The sequence below is a fragment of the Aspergillus homomorphus genome (genome assembly GCF_003184865.1).
Source record: "Aspergillus homomorphus CBS 101889 unplaced genomic scaffold BO97scaffold_29, whole genome shotgun sequence".
NCBI classification, from domain to species: Eukaryota; Fungi; Ascomycota; class Eurotiomycetes; order Eurotiales; family Aspergillaceae; genus Aspergillus; species Aspergillus homomorphus.
In genome coordinates, this window is record NW_020291915.1 from 103,297 (window position 1) to 123,259 (window position 19,963).

General features: G+C 54.4%; 8 protein-coding genes and 1 non-coding gene across 9 annotated transcripts; 5 read left to right on the plus strand and 4 right to left on the minus strand.

Annotated features, from left to right (window-relative positions):
- Nucleotides 1-971: 971 nt before the first annotated feature.
- Nucleotides 972-4,155, plus strand: BO97DRAFT_394168 (putative C6 transcription factor QutA). The gene is made up of 2 exons (XM_025693962.1): nt 972-3,685; nt 3,735-4,155. The coding sequence occupies exons 1-2, from the start codon at nt 1,050-1,052 to the stop codon at nt 3,919-3,921; spliced, it is 2,823 nt and encodes a 940-aa protein (XP_025549588.1). The 5' UTR covers nt 972-1,049; the 3' UTR covers nt 3,922-4,155.
- A 186-nt stretch (nt 4,156-4,341) lies between these two features.
- Nucleotides 4,342-4,910, minus strand: BO97DRAFT_444644 (type II 3-dehydroquinate dehydratase; the record flags this gene model as incomplete). Its single annotated transcript, XM_025698475.1, has 1 exon — nt 4,342-4,910. Exon 1 carries the CDS (start codon nt 4,777-4,779, stop codon nt 4,342-4,344), a length of 438 nt encoding a protein of 145 aa, XP_025549589.1. The 5' UTR covers nt 4,780-4,910.
- A 1,565-nt stretch (nt 4,911-6,475) lies between these two features.
- On the plus strand, nt 6,476-7,971 carry BO97DRAFT_372581 (inositol monophosphatase family protein). The gene is made up of 6 exons (XM_025692871.1): nt 6,476-6,808; nt 6,858-6,909; nt 6,960-7,048; nt 7,101-7,539; nt 7,608-7,739; nt 7,791-7,971. Exons 1-6 carry the CDS (start codon nt 6,631-6,633, stop codon nt 7,897-7,899), a joined length of 999 nt encoding a protein of 332 aa, XP_025549590.1. The 5' UTR covers nt 6,476-6,630; the 3' UTR covers nt 7,900-7,971.
- Nucleotides 7,972-8,121: 150 nt separating this feature from the next.
- Nucleotides 8,122-9,257, minus strand: BO97DRAFT_479255 (shikimate dehydrogenase family protein; the record flags this gene model as incomplete). The annotated part of the gene is made up of 1 exon (XM_025700678.1): nt 8,122-9,257. The coding sequence occupies exon 1, from the start codon at nt 9,157-9,159 to the stop codon at nt 8,122-8,124; it is 1,038 nt and encodes a 345-aa protein (XP_025549591.1). The 5' UTR covers nt 9,160-9,257.
- A 1,008-nt stretch (nt 9,258-10,265) lies between these two features.
- BO97DRAFT_394181 (sugar porter family MFS transporter) lies at nt 10,266-12,317 on the plus strand (the record flags this gene model as incomplete). The annotated part of the gene is made up of 3 exons (XM_025693963.1): nt 10,266-11,109; nt 11,166-11,879; nt 11,949-12,317. Exons 1-3 carry the CDS (start codon nt 10,573-10,575, stop codon nt 12,315-12,317), a joined length of 1,620 nt encoding a protein of 539 aa, XP_025549592.1. The 5' UTR covers nt 10,266-10,572.
- A 414-nt stretch (nt 12,318-12,731) lies between these two features.
- Nucleotides 12,732-13,358, minus strand: BO97DRAFT_349459 (uncharacterized protein; the record flags this gene model as incomplete). Its single annotated transcript, XM_025691917.1, has 1 exon — nt 12,732-13,358. A coding segment is annotated over one exon (627 nt), but the record flags the coding sequence as incomplete, so codon positions are not given.
- Nucleotides 13,359-14,462: 1,104 nt separating this feature from the next.
- On the minus strand, nt 14,463-14,535 carry BO97DRAFT_t192. The gene has a single exon. It is a non-coding gene; the product is annotated as a tRNA-Lys (tRNA).
- A 376-nt stretch (nt 14,536-14,911) lies between these two features.
- BO97DRAFT_126034 (sugar phosphate isomerase/epimerase family protein) lies at nt 14,912-16,694 on the plus strand. Its single transcript, XM_025690005.1, has one exon. The coding sequence runs from the start codon at nt 15,303-15,305 to the stop codon at nt 16,401-16,403; it is 1,101 nt and encodes a 366-aa protein (XP_025549594.1). The 5' UTR covers nt 14,912-15,302; the 3' UTR covers nt 16,404-16,694.
- A 279-nt stretch (nt 16,695-16,973) lies between these two features.
- BO97DRAFT_471714 (uncharacterized protein) lies at nt 16,974-19,874 on the plus strand (the record flags this gene model as incomplete). Its single annotated transcript, XM_025700062.1, has 5 exons — nt 16,974-17,004; nt 17,076-17,506; nt 17,568-19,082; nt 19,128-19,354; nt 19,409-19,874. 5 exons carry the CDS (start codon nt 16,974-16,976, stop codon nt 19,803-19,805), a joined length of 2,601 nt encoding a protein of 866 aa, XP_025549595.1. The 3' UTR covers nt 19,806-19,874.
- Nucleotides 19,875-19,963: the final 89 nt, after the last annotated feature.

Consider the following 19,963-nt stretch of genomic DNA (forward strand, 5'->3'; position numbering starts at 1 on the left):
GCCGGGGATGATTTGGTAATGTAGCGGTAAATTACAGCTGGCCGACTGGATTCCGCCCTCCGACACACCCGAGGGTTTTCTCCAGTCCGGAGGGATTCCGTCTTCCGAGACGCAAGATTTGGCAGCCCAAGAAATAACTAATCGAGTGCAATTCTTCCCATGTTCTTCTTACCCCGCGGGGATGAAGCGAAAAATCGAATGGAGGAGGCTGTGCCATCTTTTAGCTTCGGGGTTAACGCATGGCGCATGGGGATTATCAAGTCGCAATTTGCATGCACTGTGATCAGCTTCCCCAACATCTCTCGAACAATTAATTGTATCTGTCGTCTATAATGCATACTAGTGAATAACATTGAATAATGACAATTGCAGCAGAGTCCGCCACCCAAGCGAGAGCGTGACCACACCTTACTCGATCCTGTTTACCGGGGGACTCTTAGCGTTTTCCAATCCGCTCACTCTCAGAGGACCGGAGACTGAGACTGAGTTCCCACTCTTTGCTACTCCCAAAGATTCCCATGGTTTTCTGCCTCTCTGCCAAGTTCAGCCCGCGGGTAAGCAGTTAGAGCCGGTCTTTTCCCCAACTTTTCCTCCAGCCCGTCATCTCCCCCTCTCTCCATTTTGCCTTTCTCCGCCTTTGCGATCTCTCTTCCCAGCGTGACTCTACCTATTGATTGTTGAAACAGTGAACACACTCTCTCACTCACCTCCTCTCTTCCACTCCCACACCCGCACCCACATCCACCACACTACACTACACCACACTACACCCACACACTAAAACAAAATCCCACCATCCACATCCCTGTCGCTCCTCGCCGATTACTCCGATATTGATCCTGGTCGGGTTTTGCGCTTACTGGTTCCCCCCTAACGTGCTCAGTCCTCCTCCTAGTTCTCAATCGCATTGATAGTGGGTCGGAGTCGGACAGCGCCAAAATTCATGGCATAAACAGCCACCGGCAAAGGATTCATCTCCCCCGGCTACGACACATCCTGAAGATGAACATGCGTCCGGAACAACTTAGTGGACCGTGGGATAGACGATCATGAACAACGACACGCGCCAAGCCTCCGGGGGCGCCAGTAAATCCAAGCGACGTCTAACAGAGGCCGACGAGGAGCCCAAACAGACCCCGGCGGCAGACGATCTCGCCTCCAATCCCAAACGCCAACGGGTCTCACGCGCTTGCGACAGCTGTCGCTCCAAGAAGGACAAATGTGACGGCGTGCAACCCGTTTGTTCGACCTGCGCCTCGCTCTCGCGGCCATGTACCTACAAGGCCAATCCCAAGAAACGCGGCCTCCCGACCGGTTACATTCGGACCCTTGAGCTGCTATGGGGGCTCGTCTTCAACAAGATCCAGGGCAGCGAGGAGGTGGTGCGCGCGCTGTTAAGGGCCGCCAATATCCCAAGCCACCTCGCGACCATGGGCAAGGAAGCCGAAGGGTCCGACACCTTGCTCTCGTCCTGGAAGAACAGTATCGTTCTCAAGGAGATCGAGCGGCTTTTGACCTATCTGGAGCAACCGGAGGATGATCCGGGAGGGAACCGGATCGCCGGGGAGACCTACTCGCCGCAAGATGCCGAAGGCAGTATTGTCATCTCATCCGATACGCTGGAATGGAATCTTTCGGACGTGCTGGGAGATGCGCGAGAAGGCTCATTGACTGTGGTCTCCCCGGTCAAAACTCCGACAGCCGCATCAGCGATGGCGAGGAACACCGCCCTCCGTGTCACTAGAGACACGTCCACCCAGACCACTTCCCCGGCCGATGCTCTAGTTGAGCTGTCCAACCCTTCGCTCGCTCGCTTGCCCTCCCATCTAGACCCCAACTCCGACTCAGTCATGCAGAAGCCCCTCCGGCTTCCCTCGAATGCATGGCCTCTCTTCGACATATACTTCTCTTATACACACTGCTGGTTTCCGATTCTTGAAAAACACGATATTCTTCGAACGGCCTTCCGACACAATGACGATGATGATGTTCTTGTTTCACCTGCTACTCCGGGCTCCGGAGACCACGCCGCCTTGTGGGCGGTGTTGACACTCGCTTCCATCCAAGGAGCATCGATATCCGCAACCCGTCAGCTGACAGAGTTTTCCGCCGATCGACCCGACCCCAACCAACTGTATGCGACCGCAAAAAGTCTCATCCCCGGAGCTGATGGGACCCATGAGTTGGGCCATGTCCAGGCTCTGATGATCTTGTCTCTGGTCAAAATCGGACAGCAGGACTGGAAAGCCGCGTGGCTGCTGGTAGGACAGGCTGTCCGGGTTGCGCAGAGTCTGGGATTGAGCCAACCATCTACAGGGCAATTGAAAGCCAATGAGGACGGTAAAAGCGCGGGTCGATCCAAGCATATCTTCTTGGGCTGCTTCATCTTGGAAACGCTCGTTGCTATGCAGACAGGCCAGGTGCCGTCGCTTCGCAAAGACGATCTTTTGAAAATTGGCCCGGTCAATGAAGATGGCTTAGAGGAATGGCATCCATGGGAAGATCAAACCGGGCTTCGTCCGGTCGAATCGACTCGAGCATCTTTTCACCGCGGACCGCTGCACGGACTGAGTACGTTTAATCGCCTGACCTCGCTGATGTGCATCCTGAATGATCTGTGCTGCTTGAAGCAGACGTCGGCGGGTCCGACATCGCAGCTGGAGGCGTTGGAGCGTCAGCTGCAGCTCTGGGTGTCGGCACTCCCAAAGACGTATCGTGTTGGTGTTCAGGGGAGCCAGACAAAGGTTGCTTCCCCGCATATCTTCGCTCTTGAGATGGTATACGAGAGCGTCGCCACAAACCTCAGTTTGCAGATTGCGTCCCAGCGAGACGATCGCATGGTTCCTGACATGCCTTTGAAGAAGCGTGCTATGGAAAGTTCCAAACGATTGTTATCGCTGCTTCAGACCTATATGGAGACCTACAGCCTCTCGGCTACGTGTCCAACCTTCGGCATGATTCTGACGTTTGCCGCTTTTCCCGCATCGGAGAGTGAAACCGCACCGCTTCCCTTCGAACTCGACCCGGGTCTGAAACATAAGCTTCAGTCCTTCTCCGCACATCTTGCAACCGTCTGGAATGTGAATGGAAGGGATCCCGTCGGGACTATCCCGGCCGATAGAGCACCCGATGCGCCTACGCCTGTAGACGCCGCCGCAAACCGGCAGCGGAGTCTGTCGAACCGAGAGTCGGTAACTCACAACGCTTCCGGTTTTCCCATGTCGAGCCTGCAGACACCCACTGAGTCCGCTCGCCGAGTAAGCTCGATGGACGAATCTCGCTCCAACTTCGCCACGCCCGACGCTTTCTTCTCCCATGCCTGGATGAGAACTCCCAATCTCGAGGAGAATGTTGCATTATCGATACCAACTCCCGCACCGTCTCTGAACATCACCACTCATAGCACGGAGCAACCCCTTCCGCGCTCTCAGCTCAAAGAGCCAATGTCACACAATCCGCGCTCCTCCATCTCTACTTCCAAGCCGATGAACAGCACTCCCATGATACCCGACCTGACCTCTCCATTCCACCCCACCGGTCCCCAGTACCAGCAACCTTACAGCGACCCCAATCTTGCATTCGGTTCCTTTGTGGATATTGAAGGATACGGACCGCGACGACAGAAGATCGCGCCTGATCTGGACGCATTATTTGACGAACTGGCGTCGCTGGATGGGACTGAAAAGTAAGTTTGTATTTCCGTTCTTCCAGAAGGGTTACTAACAGAGTTGTAGAACCGACAATCAGCCCGAATTCATGCAGAACCTGGGGTTCGTCCCCGATGCGGGGGTCCCGGAGATATACTCGTACTCGACACAGGTGGAGCCGTTCCTCCTGGCCCAGACGCAGCAGCAAGTGCCATGTTCGGAGCCGGGGGTCGTACGACGGGAGTCGCAAGCGGTTGAGGCTTCCAAACGATGATGATAAGACTCTGGTCTACGCTCCGCTGCTTCATGGCAGTGTCCGAGCCGAGAGGCTTTGCGATGCATTCTCGGCTGGTAAGCCTACAGCTAAACCTCAATCCAAACCAAATAATTGGCGCCATGGGGGGAGAACCCCCCATACCCCCCCTTTCTTTCAGCCTCCCCGAATTTACTCAGTCTAGATCCGGAGAGTTGCCGTTATGGGGAAGACCTCCAACCCTCAGTTACCAAGCCACCGAGAAATAGGTCTATCAGCCATCTGCCCAACCAGAGCAGCACTGGGAAGAATAGCACCATCAATGTAAATATACATAAATTCACTCATATACATACATATCCTATTTTATCGATCGTAACCCCCACCCAATCGCTTTCCCCATGAATTATACCCCATCCCACGAACCATAGAATAGGAAGATTATAAATTCCTAACAACATGCTCCACAGCAACCGTATACCCATAAACTCCCAATCCGACAATAATCCCGCTCGCCTTGTCCGAGAAATAGCTGTGGTGCCGCCACGGCTCGCGCGCATGCACGTTGCTGACGTGCAGCTCGATGAACGGGATGCTCACCCCCAGCAGCGCGTCACGGATCGCCACCGAGGTGTGCGTGTACGCCCCCGGGTTGATGATCACGGCGTCGACATTTTCGGTGCGCGCCTGCTGGATCCGGTCCACCAGCGCGCCCTCGTGGTTCGACTGGAACGCCTCCAGCGTTGCGCCGAGCTCCGTCGCGCGGGCCTTGCAGCTCGCTTCCACGTCCGATAGCGTCGTGCTGCCGTAGATGTGCGGTTCGCGGGTTCCGAGGAGGTTGAGGTTGGGGCCGTTGATGAGGAGGATTTTTTTAGGCATTTTTGTTTTGCTGGTTGGTGGGTTGTTCTGGGTGGTGTGGTGGGGTGGGGTGGGGTGGTAGTGATAGTTGGTTTTTAGTTATGGTGGTTGAGGAGGAAGGTTGGGTTTGTAGGTTGTAAGTTAGGGCGATGGTTGCAGGTGGGTTGAGGTTATCGCCGATTCTTGTATGCCTGCCTGCGGGCTATGGAAATTTGCGGATGCGGGGAGGGGAGGGGAGGGGAACGGAGGGAGGTTCAAGGCTTATTACTTATCCTGCCTTGTCTTTTCCGGTTTCTTGCTCTGCAAGGCACTGGATGTACAATTACTGCCCGTGGTATCTGTACGCGACTTTGCTTAGTGTCATTTGCTTTGCGCATGCATTATTCTCACTCGGCTTCATTGGATTCGCTACCTGGTTGTAGGTGTAATGCGTTGCATACACGCGGGACTGCATGTCCTGTGTGTAGTCTGTAGTCTGTAGACGCACGGAGGTAAAAGGATTCCCCGAGTGGGGCGAAGGGAAAGCGCTTTGCCGGTGGGCAGCGGTTGCGGGGTGCCGAGAGTGCCGAGGCGAGTTCTTTTTTACCATACATGGCTTACGCTTACTGTAACTACTGTACAGCGGAGTAGAGTAGAACATAGCTGGCTCTGCTTGACAGGCTCTGCTAGACAGGCTCTGCTCGGCAGCTAATTGTTAATTGGGGCTATACGGTTGATGTATTCGTGGTGGTGGCGACTATCTAGTAACCATAGCTGGTTGGGGTTCATTACAAGACTAGATCGTGGGATATGCTTCTGGTGAAGTCAATTGGAGTGCTGGGGTATTCAAGCTTGCTGCTGCGCTGTTAGCTTGTGCTGCGTCTAATGACCATTTTGGCTGGATTGTGAATGTGTTGGTTTCGGACTCTCGGTAGTTGTGGGAGGCATCCATCCACAGCACCAGATCCCCTCGATCTCGTGTGAATGCCGGCTCCACTACACTGGCTTATAAACCGTTGCATTATTAATCTTTTCAAGCGGAGTGAGTGGGATGAGTGAAATGATGGAATCAAGACATTGGAGTCCCCATACTCCCTGTTCTGGGCGCCGGTGGCGGGGTTGGGGTAGGGCAATGGAGGGTGCTTTATTGCAATGCACGAGCCATAACATCCTATCGTGCTTCCAACAAGCAATATATAGTGATCTCTAATTCAGCTTGGTTTCATTTGATATTGGTATATGACACTTGCATGCATCAAATGGCCGAGAAGGGTAAGTATTACAAGATGGTGATGATGAACCATTGATTTCTTGGATCAATGCAGGATCGCTGACTCTTGCAAGCTCTCGTATCGATATGAGACCCATGCTACATGCTATATCTGACTTGGACTGCCGGTGCTCGAGTTGGTCTGGTATGTGCAGCTTAGGAGAATCCAATGTTCAAGAGTATGCCGTGTTGATCCCCTCACTTGAGAACTCTTGCGGGACATTGCGAAAAGCATTGGCGAGGGTGAAGTGCAATGACAGCCAGATCTACGGCTCTATAATATTTGAATGTGCTCATGACTATCAACTGCATCGAATTGATAGATAGACTGCTTATCAACGACCCTCGGGCGACCCACGTGAGCCCCAGGCCCCAGCCCCACTGATAAGTCGGTTATCAGCGGTGAAAGAAGCGGGAAACCTCCTCCCTATCGCCGCTCCGAGCCTGCTCCTCTTCATCTCATCGTCTTGCTTTTCGATCATTCTCTTCCCCGTCTCTTTCTTGTGTTGCATACTTTTTAGACCATAGCATAGATATAAAACTCGCAAAGTCACACCAATTCTCGAAAGACAACGACTCCAAGCCATTGACGAAATCCCACTACCCCGCAGCTCCCAGTGACCATGGCGCCCCCGGAATTCAGCCAGGAGCAACTGGATGAGATCTATGCCTTTGCCGTGGACCTTGGTCGCAAGGCTGGCCAGCTTCTGCTGGAGAGCGTAGAGAAGCGCCTCGATGGTGGAAGCCAGGAAATTGAGGAGAAAGACAGCGCCGTGGACATCGTGACTCAGACGGACGAAGGTGCGGCTTCTCTTCCACAGCACATCATATCCCAGCTAATTGTATCTAGATGTCGAAGTCTTCATTAAAACGTCCATTCAGGACAAATACCCCTCACACAAGTGCGTTCCGCTCACTCTTCGTCCTGCAGACCATTGGCTGACGACCGCAGATTCCTCGGAGAAGAGTCATACGCCAAAGGACAGTCCCGCGCGTATCTGATCGATGAGCACCCGACGTGGTGCATCGACCCTCTCGATGGTGCGCAACCTGCTCATCCTCTCATCATTAACAGAAGACTTACGGATCTCAGGAACGGTCAACTTCACCCACATCTTCCCCATGTTCTGCGTCTCGATCGGCTTCATCGTCAACCACCGCCCCGTCATCGGCGTCATCTACGCCCCCTTCCAAGACCAGCTCTTCTCCTCGTGCCTCAACCGTGGCGCCTGGCTGAACGAGAAGCGCCGCCTCCCCCTCATCCACAAACCGTCCATCCCGCCGATGCCGCCCAACGCCCCCGGCAAATGCATCCTGTCCTGCGAATGGGGCAAGGACCGCCGCGACATCCCCGACGGCAACATGTACCGCAAGATCGAGAGCTTCCTGAACCTGGCCGCTGAGACTGGCAGCCGTGGCGGCAAGGGCGGCATGGTGCACGGTGTGCGCAGTCTGGGCAGTGCCACCTTGGACCTGGCCTATACGGCGATGGGGTCGTTTGATATCTGGTGGGAGGGTGGTTGTTGGGAGTGGTACGTTCCTTTCTGTCCTTCGGTCTCAATATGTATGTCTGTATGTCCCAATACTAACTATGCACTAGGGATGTGGCGGCGGGTATCGCCATTCTCCTCGAGGCTGGTGGACTGGTTACGACGGCCAATCCCCCGGAGAACCCTGATACGGCTCCTATCGAGGATGTCAAGTTGGGAAGTCGCTTGTATCTCGGTATCAGGTATGTTGTACTTTCCAGGCACTCAAAAAGGCATGTGACTGATTGTGGTAGACCCGCCGGGCCGTCGGAGACTGAGACCGGGCGCCAGTCGCAAGAGCGCACGGTGCGCGAAGTATGGAAGCGTGTGCGACAGCTGGACTTTTCCCGGCCGGGGGCCTGAGGTCTTTCGTCTACATATATAAACAACCGTAAAGTGATACCTTAGACATGTATAGAGCTATTCGTCTACGAGCAAAGAACGGATAATGTCAGATGGAAATATATACAGCTCATCCATTCCTTTTTGTATCTTCTATAACACAAGTAATGCTCCGGGTATGCTAGAATCCTATACAAGAACCATAAAACATGAGATCCAAACCGACAAAATCCTGAGGAAGAATTAAGCCGACTTGGCCTGCGTTCTCTCGGCGATCGTCTTCGCGACGAGGTCCTTGACGGCATCCACGACGCCAGGCGTGCCGATGATATCGCGACCAGTCCAGAGACGGGCCTGCTCCAGACCCTGCCAGATCAGGGCCTCGGAGCCCTGGATGACCTTCCAGCCAGCGGCGTCGGCGAGCTCGGCGATCTCAGTCCAGGGGACAGGGTGGTAGCACATCTCGAGGATGACGCCCTTGGGCTTGCCGTCGTCCTTGCGGCCGAGCAGGGCCTGGAGGACGTTGCGGGCGTTGATCTCCTCGGGGGTCTTGGGCGGGTAATTGGGGATGCCGGAGACGATGGCGGCGGGGGCCTCGAGGGAGGCGGCGACGGCGGGGTCCGTGACGGGGATGAGCGGGGGCAGGTTCTCGACGCCGGCGTTCCGCTGGCGATCCTCCTCCAGGATGGCGGCGACCTCAGCGGCGTCGCGGTTGACGATGTAGATCTGGCTGGCCCCGAGCCACTTGCGGAAGACGTAGACGGCCGTGCGCGCCGTGCCGCCGCCGCCCACTACCAGCGCCGGCTTGCCGCGGAACGACTCCGGGTCCGCCGTGTTCTGCACCAGCGCCTCGCGGATCCCGTTGCAGTCCGTGTTCGTGCCCACGTACTCTCGCTTCCCCGTCGCCGCGTCCGTCCGGATGAAGATCGTGTTGCATGCCCCCGCTTGTCGCGCGTCCTCCGTCAGGTCGTCCAGATGTGGCATGATGCCTACCTTCCATGGCATCGTCACCGATGAGCCCACGAATTTCGGGTTCGAGCGGATCGAGGCAAGGAACTTGTCGATCGGCGGCGACCGGGTGTACGGCGGCGGGTACGTCTCCGATGTGCCTGTCACGCTTGACAGCGGGATCTGAATCCAGTTCAGACCCAGCTTCTCGTATACTGTCTTGTGGAGCGGGGGCGACAGCGAGTTGAGGAGAGGGTGGCCGTACAGGTAGGCCACTCCATCCCGGTCCGCGGGGATGGTGATGGGTTCTTCGGGTTGGTTCGTGGAGGCCATTGTGCTTGTGGATTTGGTGGTAGTTGTGAGAGTGAGAAGAGGAAGATGTAGAAGAAGGAGAAGTGAATTGCCTGCAATTGAGTCCTTATAGTTAAAATAGAAGGGGGGGAAGAGAGAGGGGGGGAAAGCGAGGGAATAAAAGAATCTCCCACGAGGGGTACGCTCTTTAAGGTGTCGAGGCTGTCCAGGCCAGTATTTGCGGGCGGAGAAATCTTTCGGCTTTGCCTTTTGCCTTTTGGGTGGTCCCGGCTCTTTCTTTTTCTGCCCCTCCTTAGACTACGTCTTCGTTCTTTATCCCCCTCATCTGGTTCCTGAATTTAAACAGGTTCATTGTCAGTGGATCATGCTCGATTGCATGGATCCACTTGGGATTGTCTCCCAGTGACATTAAATCCTGACAGCCTGGAGCCTGGAGACTGACATGAACTCACTCACCCAACGGGCAGAACCATTTTCCCGTCACTCGCTTATCTCTCTCTTAGTCTTCCCCTCCCTTCTTCAGATTTCTTCCTTCTTCCCCGTGGGGAGACTTTTCCACTGTTCCGGCGAAGGACTTTCCCCAGCCACCGTCTCTATCGTCTTCTGCTCATTGGACCGCGTAATGTGCGATCTTCGTATCACCTCCCACTTAGGGTTTGGCCCATAGTCCGCTGAATGCGAAGCCTTGGGGCTTGCATGTCCATTTCCCACGGGTTGAGCCCGTCGGTTTCTGTGGGCGACGGTCCTCCAGTCCGCGCCCCTCCCCACAAACTGCCACTCCTCCTCGCATAATCTGCTGATTCTGTTCCTCCCAAGTGGATCGCAGGGCCGAACATCGGACTCAGGTCCCATGGGGTATCATGGCTTGCTCCAATAGGCGCAGTGCTGGGCACATGATATGCTTTTCTTGCCCGTGGTGCGAGATCACTCGACTTTTACGGTCTGGCAGAGGCCAAGCTGGTCTAAGTCCAATCGTCCTCCAGCAAACGTGGTGATAGACTTTGCTTCCTCCTACTCATTCCCCTTGGCTATTTTGCTGCACTCCTGGGCGTGTTTACCTTGCGTGGATCGTTTTCCCGCTTATTGTTTTCCCACGATACTTTCTCTGGTGTAGTCTTTGATATCTGGGATTTTGATTTGCCTGAGTTTTGCCTCCCACCGCACCCCAGATTTTGCTTAGTCCGGGGAAGGAGTCATAGCTATATAAACCCACTTCCTCGAGGACGTAGACTTGTTTCCTTTGCACTATCATCAACATCATCCCTGTCAAGTCAAGAAGATCCGACAATCTCCTCATTCCCCCCGTGTCCAAATTACTCTTCCTTCTCTTGCGCTTTGACTCCTTCCACTCCCCTACCTCCTTGTCTTTGCTTCTCATCCAAGAAGACACAAATTAAGCAAATATCTCACCCCAGCGGGTGACTATCATCCATCATGGGTATCCTATCGATGGTCGAAGATCGGCCAACGCCTAAGGAGGTCTACAACTGGAGAATCTATCTCCTGGCTGCGGTCGCCTCCTTCACATCATGCATGATCGGTTATGACAGTGCCTTCATCGGCACGACTCTGTCCCTGGACTCGTTCAAGAACGAATTCGACTGGGAGTCCATGTCGAAGGCGACGCAGGACCTTGTCAGTGCCAACATTGTTTCCTGCTACCAGGCGGGAGCCTTCTTCGGAGCGTTTTTCGCGTACCCGATCGGGCATTTTTGGGGTAGGAAGTGGGGCTTGATGTCGGCTGCGCTGGTCTTCATTCTGGGTGCGGGTCTGATGCTCGGTGTCAACGGCGATCGTGGTCTGGGCCTGCTCTATGTTGGCCGTGTCCTGGCTGGGATCGGCGTAGGAGCGGGTTCCAACATCACGCCTATCTACATCTCCGAATTGGCTCCACCTGCAATCAGAGGCCGCTTGGTGGGTGTCTACGAGCTGGGCTGGCAAGTTGGAGGCTTGGTCGGCTTTTGGATCAACGTAAGCATCCTCTACGTCTATTTTCTTTTGGGCTCTGGCTAATCATGCAACAATAGTACGGTGTCAGTGAGACACTGGCTCCGAGCCACAAGCAATGGATCATTCCCTTTGCTGTCCAGCTGATTCCCGCTGGCATGCTGCTCATCGGTATCGTGTTCGTCCGCGAATCCCCGCGTTGGCTGTTCCTACGTGGAAGACGCGAGGAGGCGATCATGAATCTCTGCTGGATTCGCCAGATCCCGGAGGACCACATCTACATGATTGAGGAAATTGGTGCCATCGACCAGTCCATTGAAGCCCAGAGGAACTCTATCGGACTGGGCTTCTGGAAGCCCTTCAAGGCCGTCTGGTCGAACAAGAAGATTATGTACCGGCTGTTCCTCGGTAGCATGCTCTTCTTCTGGCAGAACGGCTCGGGGATCAACGCCATCAACTACTATTCTCCCACCGTGTTCAAGAGCATTGGCCTCAAGGGCACGAACTCCAGCCTGCTTACCACAGGTATCTTTGGCGTTGTCAAGACCGTAGTGACTTTCGTCTGGCTCCTCTGGCTGATCGATCGGGTGGGAAGAAGAAACCTCCTGCTGATCGGTGCTATTGGTGGCTCAGTGTGCATGTGGATCCTGGGAGCGTACATCAAGATCGCTGATCCCGTTTCACACAACGCCCAGTCGCTCAACAGCGGTGGCATTGCGGCCATTTTCTTCTTTTACCTGTGGACTGCGTTTTACACGCCCACCTGGAACGGTACTCCCTGGGTCATCAACTCGGTAAGCTCCTTACCTGTTCCGTTGCGAGTTTTTGCGAACGACTGAAGAGCTAACAGCATGCCCCTGTAGGAAATGTTTGACCCCAATGTGCGATCACTGGCTCAAGCCTGTGCCGCCGGCTCCAACTGGCTGTGGAACTTCCTCATCTCGCGGTTCACCCCCCAGATGTTTGCCAAGATGGGCTATGGCGTGTACTTCTTCTTCGCGTCGCTGATGATCCTTTCGTTCATCTTTGTGTACTTCTTGATTCCCGAGACGAAGGGTGTTCCGTTGGAAAACATGGATCCCCTCTTCGAGATCAAGCCGGTGTGGAAGGCGCACGCCGCCGTCCTGGAACAGATGCGCGAGGACGAACAGCAATTCCGTCGGGACCTGGAGGAGTCCGGCTTCACCAAGACTGAGATTCACCAGGTGGAAGACACGGCGAACAAGGTCTGATGCGTTTGAAATTTTTTTTGGTTTCGTGGTTTGGTTTTGTTGTATTAGCCTTCAAGGCTTATAATCGCCTACTGATGAGTTCACCTGTAGCCTTATTAAAGAATTGTTGATAATGTTGTTTCCTTCTAATTCGTTCGGTCCATAAGTGTATATACAGCTACAATATTGGGATTATGTTCTACTAAATTATTGGAGTAGGTAATTCATCTAATTTATATTATGATTATACTGATAAGTAAACCAACAACTATTTTGATATATAGAAAACTGAACATCAATGATAGTAGCTAAAGGAAGAGCGAAGCTATCAGCCAATTATCAGCTAAGTAATTGATAGCATCTCTGCGTTCTTTATAGAGTTGAAGAATGGTAAGGACGCTCCCTTCCTTCGAGTCCGGTGCCCAATCCTTGTGGTCAATTTCGAAACACGGCTCTTCCGATTTCCAGCAAGGTAATGCCCGTAAATGTCAGATCATGTTCTAGCCCAACAGGCTGCCGACCCACGATGCGATGAAATCCCAGAACCAAGGGTTGTCCCTCGACGGCGGCAGCCGAAATGCCCATGTTCACGATAGTCGTCGATACAAGATGCTTCACATAGACCACGCCCCCTCCGGTCGCTTGTGTCTGACGGGGGATTGGGTGGTATTTTTCAATAGTAGTCGTGCGATTGGCACGTGAAATACTGATGAGCAAGGCAAGCAGGGCTCCTGTCTCACCACTATTAGCGAACCACCAATTCACATCCTGCCGAAGCCCGGGGAGCGACTCCGAAAGCCCCGCCTCAATGACAAAATGGGGACAGCCATTATCCAAAGACCGCAGGAGGGCATTCTTGCGCCCGCAGCCGCCTTCCTTCCTGGACCCGGAAAGGGGCGCGGTGTAGGTGGTATGCTCGGTGGGTTCTATCTCGGCGCGGCCGACTCCCATCGCCCTGAGCTCGGCGAAGGTCCCATCGGAGATCATTCCGAAGGCAAGTCCAGGTTTATAGCAGCCGGGAACCTTGACTATCATCGTCTCGATGTCCGGGTAATAAGTCACTCACGGGTGGATACGAAGCCCGTCACGGCGTCTGATGAATACATCATAAGCTCAGGGTGAGAATTGTTTGTAGGCGAGGTACTAACCACCCCCGTCGTCTCGGTGCTGCTGCAGACGTTCGCTCAGTGCGGCGATATCTGCGAGGCAGCCTTCGGTTGTGCGGTAGGTCTTCGGGGGGTAGCGGTCGGTCATGGCTTGCTGGGATGATTGGGGTAGGGTGTAGGACGTGGCCATTGGGTCTGCTGCGTTGTTGATGTCTATATCTTTGATGGGCGTCGATTCACTATATTTTTAGGCTGGAGGGGGCTGGTCTTTAGGCCAGGGGAAGTGAACTATCCAGTAATATATCTACTAAATGAAAATGTTTTGTCTTGTTTTGTGTCACGTTGGCTACTCAGGCGCTAAAGCTTCCAGCGTTTGGCAACAGTCCAACCGCAAAGCACGTAAAACCCCTTGTACACTGGAAACCAGAGTTTCACGTGTGCCGCGTAGAGTACGGTTGGATCGGCGGGTGGACGACGGTCTCGAATCGTTCCCGACCGATCAAAGTCGGCGGCGAATTTAGCATATCGTTCGCGTACTCCAAGGTGTTTCAAGGCGAGGAAAAAAAGGCGCGTAGTAATATTACTACCTTCGGATATTGAGGATGTTAATCAACACTTGTGTTGATGATCTGCTTAGACGATGCGGGGTAGGCTTGCAACCGCGTGGGTATGCCTTGCGAGTCATAATATCGTGGCTATATCGCAGGAAGCGTATTATCTGTTCAGATAGTTCTATTGCGGGGGTCTACGTGGGATGTTCCTTACGCTGCCGATCAAAGCTAAGTGTGGAAGCAAAGAACTTGAACTGGAAAGCAGAAGGCTGGGTGATGTTGGGTAACAAGATATAGACAGAGTGACTGATGTATAGGTGGGCAAGCGAGCTAGAATCCTCTGCGATACTCTTCTAAAAGAGTTAGGATAGTGAATAGGGCTGTTTAACAAGTAGTCAGTGATACCAAGTTGATTGTTTCATAGGACCTATTCACTGGTGCATTGTAGCTTTCTCAATCTCGACATCGAGATGGACAAAAAAAAACAATGTGCCAAAAAAGAAAATGAAAGCCCAACGCGGGGGTTGAACCCGCAACCTTGAGATTAAGAGTCTCACGCTCTGCCGATTGAGCTAGCCGGGCTGATTTGTTGAAAGGCAATCTATATCTTTGTCATATATACTCCTGATAATACGTGCCAGACAAAGCCTCGGATTGCATCTTCCCAGGAGGCAATATCTTGATTCCTTCATGTGACTTTCTCACTCAATCTCTACGAATCAACATAATGTGTCTGTCTATCACCGCGAGGAAGACAAAAGCAGGAACCAGGACGTGAGAGGGGATAACAACCCGCAGTGTCCCGAGGCCACTGCCGCACTATTGTGTGACGGACGGATAAATGCAGAAGGGAAGTACTCTCCGTACTTGTTGGGCAAAGCGCTTTGCCGCCCGCCCGCCCGTCACTTCTTCCAGATTCCCGCAAGTCTCTTCTTCCCTTCCCCCAAACAGCCCTAATCTTCCCCCCTGGGTCTGCAAAGATGGATCTCGCCCACCTGAACGGTTTCCCTGCCGTGGGAAAGAGTATAAGGCACCGGCCCAGTACATGAACCTCTCCTCGGCCATTGGAGATTAATCCATTATTTGCTTTTGGCGCTCCCCCTGAATTCGAAACGATTAGAAATAGGTGACGCGGCCCTGTCATTCGTCCATCCGTCACGATAACATCCCAGTATCGTCGCAGCTATCACATCATACTTTCGACAGGTCATAATATACGTCCGCTCAGTCTCGACCGCTGCTGATTTCATCTGCGTCTTCCTCAAAAGTCTTTTTCTCCTTTCTTGCAATCTTCTATACCAACCCCCTTCCCCCCCCCGATCTAACCGATCTCCTTCATAACACACAACATGCCGAACCGCTTGGGAATTGCCTCGATGTCGCTGGGTCGACCGGGCATCCACAGTCTTTCTGGAAAGCTGCACCAGGCTGCTCTGCATGGCTACGAAGGCATTGAGCTGTTTTTCGACGACCTCGACCACTTCGCCAAATCCCTTTTCCAAGGCTGCCACATTGCTGCTGCCAAGCAAGTGCGCCGGCTGTGCGACTCGCTGGGGCTGACCATCATCTGCCTGCAGCCCTTTTCCTTTTACGAGGGTCTGCTCGATCGTGAAGAATCCGAACGCATGGTTACCGAGAAGCTACCTAAGTGGTTCGAGCTTGCTCGCATCCTCGACACCGACCTCATCCAGATCCCATCCAACTTTCTCCTGGCCGATCCCGAGACCGGCAAGCTTCGCACGACCGGAGACCGCGCGGTGATTGTCTCCGACCTGCAGCGTGTGGCCGACCTGGGTCTGCAGCAGTCGCCGCCCTTCCGGTTTGTGTACGAGGCCCTCTGCTGGGGCAATCACGTTGACACATGGGACGCCTCGTGGGAGATCGTCGAGCAAGTCGACCGGCCCAACTTCGGGCTGTGCCTCGACACGTTCAACCTGGCCGGGCGCGTCTACGCCGACCCAGCCTGCCCCACGGGTAAGACACCCAACGCCGAGGCCGACCTGGCGGCCTCGCTGGCCAAGCTGCGCCAGTGCGTCGACGTCAAGAAGGTCTTCTACATCCAGATCGTCGACGGCGAGCGCCTGAGCGCGCCCCTCGACGAATCCCACCCCTTCCACGTCCCCGGCCAGCCGACCCGCATGAACTGGTCCCGCAACGCCCGTCTGTTCGCCTTCGAGGAGGACCGCGGCGGCTACCTTCCCGTGCAGGAGGTCGCCCAGGCCTTCTTCGACACCGGCTTCGAGGGCTGGGTCTCGCTAGAGCTCTTCTCCCGCACCCTCGCCGACCCCAACCTGGATACCCCCAAGCAGCACGCCCTGCGCGGTCTGGAGTCGTGGAAGAAGCTGGTCACGCGGTTGAACCTGAGCGCATCGCCTCCCGCGTCGTTTACGCCCCTCGCCGAGACCGTCGAGACCCCGGCTCCTGCCTCGCCTTTGCAGCACCGTCTGTGAGCTTGCAGCGAGTTGCTTGCAGCTTGACCCTGAACCTATCTCGCCTCGCCGCTCCATGAGGGTGTACAACCTTTCATGACAGCGACCCAGTCTAGAGGCCCACCGAACACAACTTGTGTCTTTCCTACATGGAAGAGACACGATGATTGAACGAATATACCCCGGCTTTCAGCTCTAGTGTGCCTCCCAGAGCCACACTTGTATCAGCCTTGACACGGCTGTCTATTTGAACGCATCCTCCCGCTGCCTATTAGCATGTTGTGTTGTACTGTACTTGGTATGAATGTCCCATATAAGTGGACCCATGCAGTTAGAGTTCACTATAGAGATGTAAATAAAGAATACAAAACGAGCATACCGTTGTTTCTATCATCCACATCATCCACTTTAAGCCATAAAGTGTAGCCACTGCACCCTACAATACCCACAGAACTACCAACCTCACAATCAAACAACCAAAGCAAGCTAAGTAGATGCGGAGACAGAGCGGGGTAAATTCCGCCCCTCCCCAACTCTTCCTTTCTCCCCCACAACATCCCCTACACCACAATTTTTGAATAGTAAACAACAATGCCACCCCCCCAAAAGGTAGCCATAATCGGTAAGCCCACTCCCCATCCCTACCTCCCAAACAGCAATTTAAAAGAGTGATATCAGGCGCCGGCTCCTCAGGCCTCGTAACCGCCAAGACCCTGGTCCACAATGCCCCACCGGGAACCTTCCAGCCTACTGTTTTCGAAAAGCGCGAGAGAGTCGGTGGGCTTTGGGGTATAGATCTTCCTCAACGTGAACCTGAGGCTGGAGTTGAGGCTGAGGGTTTGGTGCCCGGTCTCATGCGCACGAATCTTAGTCGGTTTACGGTTGCGTTTTCGGATCTTGATTGGGAGGCTACTGTTCTTGATGGCGGGGGAGATGGTGAGGGTGGGGGTGAGAGTGAGAGTCTGCCGATGTTCCCTCGTGCGTGGCAGGTCGGGACTTATCTGAGCAAGTATGCGGAGCTGTATCTTCCTCCCGGGGTTTTGAGGTTGGGTTGTGAGGTTGAGCGGGTGGTGAAAGGGGCGGAGGGGAAGGGGTGGGTTGTGCGGTGGGTTGAGCGCGGGTTAGTATATTGTTTTCCCTCCGGTGTGAAGAAGGAAGAAGAGGGTGCTGATTAAGTGTAGGCAGGCTCGCTCCGAGTACTTCGATTACCTGGTCGTCTCGTCGGGGTACTTCTCCCGCCCCTATATCCCCGATATCCCTGGGCTCGGGCTCGGTGTTCCTGCGGATACGACTGTCCACAGCTCTGCGCTGCAGAGTGCGGCGGATGTGCAGCGGTTATTTGGGCGGGTGAGAGGATCAGGTGGAAAGCTGCTGGTTGTTGGGGGCAGTATGTCTGGTGTAGAGGCTGCGTCGAAGTTGGCTTTGCATCTCTCTTCGATGGATTGTGCCCTTGGGGCGTCTTCAACACTACCGAAAGAGCAATTCGAGCTACACCACGTTTGTTCGCGGCCGTTCTGGACGGTTCCGACTTATCTGCCCCGCAAGTCTGTGCTAGGTTCTAATCAAGAAACCACTGTGCCTTTCCTGCCTCTTGATCTCGTCTTCTACGACCTCGCCCGCCGCCCACCAGGGCAAGTCGAGTACGGGCTCGGCCTTCTGACCCGCGAGCAAATCTCCAAGACAAACACATACTTCAGCGAGCTACTTGGCAGTGATTATACGCGGACAGGAAGCGTGGGGGTTACGAGCGAGAACAACCAGACGAGTCCTCAGCCGTCATGGATAGCCATTGGGAACGACTACGCCGAGTACGTGCGTGCTGGGACCATCAATACCACCATCGGCCGGGTAGCGGCCATTAGTCATGCCCATTCTTCGAGCGCTCATGCAAGCGTAGAGATCAAGCTTCCAACAGGCGAAAGTATGGTGCTCGACGACGTCGCCGCAATCATCCTCGCAACAGGCTTTACGCCTTCCGAATCACTCGCCTACCTCCCGCCCGCCGTCCTCTCCACCCTCGAATACTCACCGCACGACCCCTTCATCCCGCTGATCCTCGACAACAAAGGAACCACACGCGCCGAGATGCCCGATCTGGGCTTCGTCGGCTTCTACCGCGGCCCTTACTGGGGCGTCATGGAAATGCAAGCCCGCAGTCTGGCCGCGCGATGGACCGCGCACGCCACTGCTTCCGCTGACGACCACCCACCTTCATCCCTAGCTCTCGCAAGAGAAAGTGAAAGGGCGAAACTGCGCCAAATCCGCAGGCCCAGCAAAGCTAATCCAGACATAGCAGCAGTTACAGCAGGGGCACCGGCCCAACGCAGCCAATTCCCAATGGGCGACTACGTAGGCCTAATGGAGTCTTTCGCGCGCGAGCTCGACATCCCGCGCACGCCGCTCTTCCCATTGAAACAAGAACCTCCCAGCGCACAAACCCCCCCCAGCAAAGAAAACAAGCAACCCCTCAACCCAATAATCCCAGCAAGATACCAACCCCACCCTCAACCTCACACACCCAGGAATACAACGCCAGCACCCAGCAAAATAGACCACGATATCACCCTCACCACCGAGCAAGTAACCAAAACCCTAACCTCCCTCCGCAAGACGCTCTCCCCACCCCGCACCACAGGAGACCTCAGCACCGCGACCGCGATCTTCAGAGCTCTGCATGGTTCCTGGGTTTTCTCGCGGACGGTGCGTGCGGGGTCTTCTTTGGCTTTAGCACCATCACCGGAACAGGAACCGCGATCTGAGTGGTCTACAAGACTTACAGCTCCTACTACTGCAGGACGAAGGAGAGGCTATGCAACCTTCTATCCCCGGTACACTACAGCCCCGGGATATGAGAAGGAGTATCTCTATACTGAGACCTGCCCTCGGCCCCAGACGTCCGATCTCGATTTAAGGGAATCATGTAAGAAGTACATTGAGAGCAGGAGAGCTGTGTATAGGCTTCTCGGTGATGGGTGCGGGTTTTACTCTGGGTCTGGGTCTGGCTCTGAGTGTTATCTGGGATCTAGCTCGGATGAACTCAACGGCCAGATCCGTGTGTGGAATGCGGGTGGTGAATACGATAGTGGAGGATATGATGACGGCAGTGGTGGTGACGGTAGGGACGGCAGGCCTGTACCCGTGTCTTCCGTGGGGAGATTTTCTCATGGAATGGAGGTCCGGCCGGCGAGGGTGATTGCGGGTTATGATGATGATACGGCTAAGATGGAGAAGGACATGGGTTCGGAAATGTATGTGGTTTGTGCGAGCGGGAGGGGTGGTGAGCATCCCTCGCAAAAGTGGGAATATAGATTCTATCTCGAAGGGGTGTCTGTTGTGCGGTGGGAGTGTGTGTTGCGTGAGGAAGGGTTGGACTGTGGTTCAGGGGGTGGTGGTAGGATCACAGAGACGGTTTATGTGCGCTGATATAGGATGAAAGTGGAAGTGGAACGGGTGACCATGACCGACCTTGGTCAAGCGCGTGGAAGAGAGGGCCTCGATTTACCAACTCTACACGCTGTAAGATTTTATAAGAGAATTGGTATCATCAATACTATTATACTAGCTACCGGCTTAGTGCGTAG

What these genes read in the sequence shown, in the direction of transcription:
- BO97DRAFT_394168 (XM_025693962.1), top strand. Translation starts at nt 1,050, where the DNA reads ATGAACAACGACACGCGCCAAGCCTCCGGGGGCGCCAGTAAATCCAAG. An exon ending in TCGCTGGATGGGACTGAAAA is followed by an intron (nt 3,686 to 3,734) that starts GTAAGTTTGTAT and finishes ACAGAGTTGTAG; the next exon opens with AACCGACAATCAGCCCGAAT.
- BO97DRAFT_372581 (XM_025692871.1), top strand. Translation starts at nt 6,631, where the DNA reads ATGGCGCCCCCGGAATTCAGCCAGGAGCAACTGGATGAGATCTATGCC. An exon ending in GAGGGTGGTTGTTGGGAGTG is followed by an intron (nt 7,540 to 7,607) that starts GTACGTTCCTTT and finishes ACTATGCACTAG; the next exon opens with GGATGTGGCGGCGGGTATCG. An exon ending in CGCTTGTATCTCGGTATCAG is followed by an intron (nt 7,740 to 7,790) that starts GTATGTTGTACT and finishes TGATTGTGGTAG; the next exon opens with ACCCGCCGGGCCGTCGGAGA.
- BO97DRAFT_126034 (XM_025690005.1), top strand. Translation starts at nt 15,303, where the DNA reads ATGCCGAACCGCTTGGGAATTGCCTCGATGTCGCTGGGTCGACCGGGC.